The 3,535-nt window shown below is 51.3% G+C and overlaps 1 protein-coding gene across 1 annotated transcript; it reads left to right on the plus strand.

Moving 5' to 3' along the window:
• Positions 1-2,564: 2,564 nt before the first annotated feature.
• Positions 2,565-3,522, plus strand: ANOM_011839 (putative cell wall glucanase (Scw11); the record flags this gene model as incomplete). The annotated part of the gene is made up of 2 exons (XM_015557095.1): positions 2,565-2,912; positions 2,975-3,522. Coding segments are annotated over exons 1-2 (738 nt in total), but the record flags the coding sequence as incomplete, so codon positions are not given.
• Between the last annotated feature and the right edge of the window lie 13 nt (positions 3,523-3,535).

Raw genomic sequence — 3,535 nt, forward strand, 5'->3', positions numbered from 1 at the left:
GGCGTTTTAGGTGTGGTGGTGTTGTTGTTGTTGTTGTTGTTGTTGTTGTTGTTGTTGGACTTGGTAGCGAAGAGATGCGTCTTGGATAGATGTTATGGATGTATGAATCATAGGGCTAGTAGAGTTGTATATATAAGAGTATGAATGTCGTATTATAATCAGATTTGATATATATGCCCATGTCCCATAAGGCTGATTTGAAAGATCTATGCAAGGTTATGGAATGGAATGCTGGAGACTGATCTGATCCGATAATGCGGATCAACGTCGCTCACTGCCTCAACTAGTACGTCCGCGGTATGTGCCATGTGCCAATCATCACTGCATGGACTGGACGGCATTCCATGTGTGGGGTAGGATTTCGATGTTGACTGCACCTCATAGACTGTTGGATCATATCGATACGGAGCTGGACGTATAGAATACTACGACTAGATTCAGGGGTTACTTGATACCATGCCATCGATCGGGGAATAGTGCGTACTTGCATGCATAAAATTAGGGCAACTTTCCCAATTGGAGGATACAATGGCAAATAATTGGGTCAGGAATTTAAACTATGCATGCTATTGAAGTATGTCGGGACAGTACCAGGAGAGAGGGAAAAGGGGGATGGGGATTATGGGTTTGATTATGTGTTCACGGGCCAGCACTGCCATGCGATCAACATGGGAGCGGGGAGGGAAGGATTATTGCTCTATTTCTAGTTACTTTTTCTCTTCGTGTAGTGAGAGAATAGACGTGGACCGTCTATTCTGCGCGGGACGGCGAACACCGATTTTATTTATTGATTCTTTGTCGACCACATCACAGATAAAGAGAAGAAGGCGGTGATATCCAGATCAGGGGCAACTGCACGAGGAGATCCATGACAGGACCGTTCTCGCGACTAGGCTGGACAGGCTCCATAAGCCAAGTCCCTCTACTGGCTTCTGACTGGTCATAAATCCAAGACTTGACTCAGTCTGGTCTCAGATTTGTCGGCATTTTCCGTAGCGATCAACCGCACTATCAAACGCACGAAAAGGGAAGGTTTCTTCAGAATGAAATGAAGTGGTGCCAGTTGCCCCCCGGTGTTACTCCGGATTTGATCTCGTAAAGAAGAGGAAGACAAGAAAGAAGAAGAAGGGATCGGCGGAAACAAGAAAAAAGGCCCCATCTGGCAAGTGATCTGGATTTTGAGATCGGCTGCTGGTGCTGCTTATGTGATCAGTCTAGCCTTTTTGATCTTTTTTTTTTTTGTTTTTTTTTACACTTTTTCGCTCCAGAGGGAGGACACAATGGCCGGCATTGATGAACGACTGTACTCCGTCTTCTCGGTTTCATCTATTTTACTCTGCATGGCGGTACCCTGATGATGTCAGCTTACCCTCGGTTTCATCGTTGAATTGCCACTTCGGCAACGCGAGGAACAATTCTGGACGTTTGTGAACCACGTATAAAAATAACTGAGGCTGAGGGCCAACCCCCCCTGATCCATGCAATCAGTAATATTGTCCGTACCAGTTGGGTAATGCCAAAACATCATGGGGCCCGGAAATTAAAGCTCAGCATAAGGGCCCAATGAGAATGTTGTATAAGAGGGGATCAGCTGTAATCCTTCCTGTTTCAGATGGACCCAAAGTTAGAGAGGCCCCACCTTGGCGGGGACGTTTGGTTCGATTTGTTCCTTGCAGTTGGCGGTCATTCAGTCTCGCTGCTGGATCCTGGGGTGTGTTTGCCTGGCATTGGATTCTTTTCTGGACAAATCACTCATGAAATGCGATTGGATCGTAGATTGACTTTTCTGAGTACTAGTAGGTGGGTGACAGCCTGGCCCGGAACTCGGATCATTGAGAGATGTCTTTCCCTAATTTCCCATGACCGTGACATCTCCTATGTTTAGTGTCTGGGTTACCTTTGATCAGTATTGAAGGAGGACTAAGATGCTTTGGGGCAGCCACCCCCAAATCCCGCTGCGGCTGGCTGAATGGGCTGGCCCCATAAGGATACTGACTAACAGTAGTGTGTCTCAACGGTCAGGGACTGATGTTAGCCGTAGAAAGAAAGGCTGGAGTGAGACAAGGCAGGTCCAAACCGAGTAAGTTGGCAGAGGGGAGCCATGGTCGCCGGCCACGAAGAACAGTCCTCTATGTCCAAAGGGAAACCAACTCAAAAACACAATTCATTCAGGAATTACTAGTACTAGCCCAAGTCTGGTTCACCAATCCAAGGGACTGGCCTCCACCTCTACCCGAGCCGTGCGGACAACCACTGGACAACACCAACCGGGTCACCCTGGCCATCAGGAAGTGGGCCACCAATAGCGGACAGTTGGTGCCTGACTAGTGGAAATTCACACCGCCAGCATGAATTGTTTTTTTTCTCTGTAAGTTTCTTCTGGTGCCAAGTGGATGGAGCCCCTTTTGCCTACGGTTGGCTAGACTCGTGGCGTTCTCTCCAGTCATGCTGAGCCCGTGCTGTGTCGCCCCCCCTGGTACAGTGACCTTTTTCTTCCCTTCATTTCCCTTCCCTTTTGTTTTCCTTCTTTCCCTTCTCTCTCTTTCTCTGGTTCGGGTTCGTTCGAAGAATTTCTCTCCATCTATATCAAGTAGAAGAGGCCGTGTGCCCCCTCCCCTCCTTATTTTTCGGACCAACTTGTTTGACCACCGCTTCACTCTTTCAGCGGGCACTCATTCGTTTGACCATATACCCAATTCCTTGAATTTCCGTTCTATCCAACATGAGGGGTGCTTTCTTGGCCGCCGCGGCTGCCGTCGCCGGTACCGCGATGGCTGATGTCGCCCACATGCGTCGTCACGGCCATGAGTCTTTCCACCACAACCGCGCTTATCAGCCTGAGGCTCCCGCCGAGGGTGATGAGAACTGCGAATGCATCACCAAGGTCATCACCGTTACTGGCCCTCCCACTCGTAAGTCGCCCAGCTGGATGTCAGATGAATCCAATGGGATTGAGACTAATCGTCATGCGCAGTGATCCCCATCAACACCCCGGCTCCTGAGCCCAGCAGCAGCAGCTCTGAGGTCCCCAGTGTACCCAGCAGCAGCGTCGTGACCTCCGAGGCCGTCACCACCCTTCACTCCACCAGCACCGCCACCGTCACCGTGATCACCACCCCTGGTGTTGATGCCACCGGCGTTGACACTCCCACTGGCGGTGTCCCTGGCACCCCTGAGGCTTCCTCTCCGGCTGGAACCCCTGAGGCCTCCACGCCCGCCGTCCCTGAGACCCCTCTCCCCACCCCTGGAGTGACCAGCTTCTCCTCCACTGGTACCTACACCATCCCCGCCACCACTGTCACCGTGCGGGATACTACCACCGTCTGCGGTGCTACCACCACTGAGCTGCCCAGCGGTTCTCACACCTTTGGTGGTGTGACCACTGTTGTCTCGACCGCGACCACCGTCACCTGCCCCGTCGCTACCGTTGAGCCCAGCGGTTCCACTGTCACCAGCAAGATCTACACCACCACCTATGTCTGCCCCAGCGCTGTACCTACACCATCGCCCCTACCACCACCTACGTGCCTACCAG

Source organism: Aspergillus nomiae, assembly GCF_001204775.2.
Source record: "Aspergillus nomiae NRRL 13137 chromosome Unknown contig00832, whole genome shotgun sequence".
Taxonomy (NCBI): Eukaryota; Fungi; Ascomycota; class Eurotiomycetes; order Eurotiales; family Aspergillaceae; genus Aspergillus; species Aspergillus nomiae.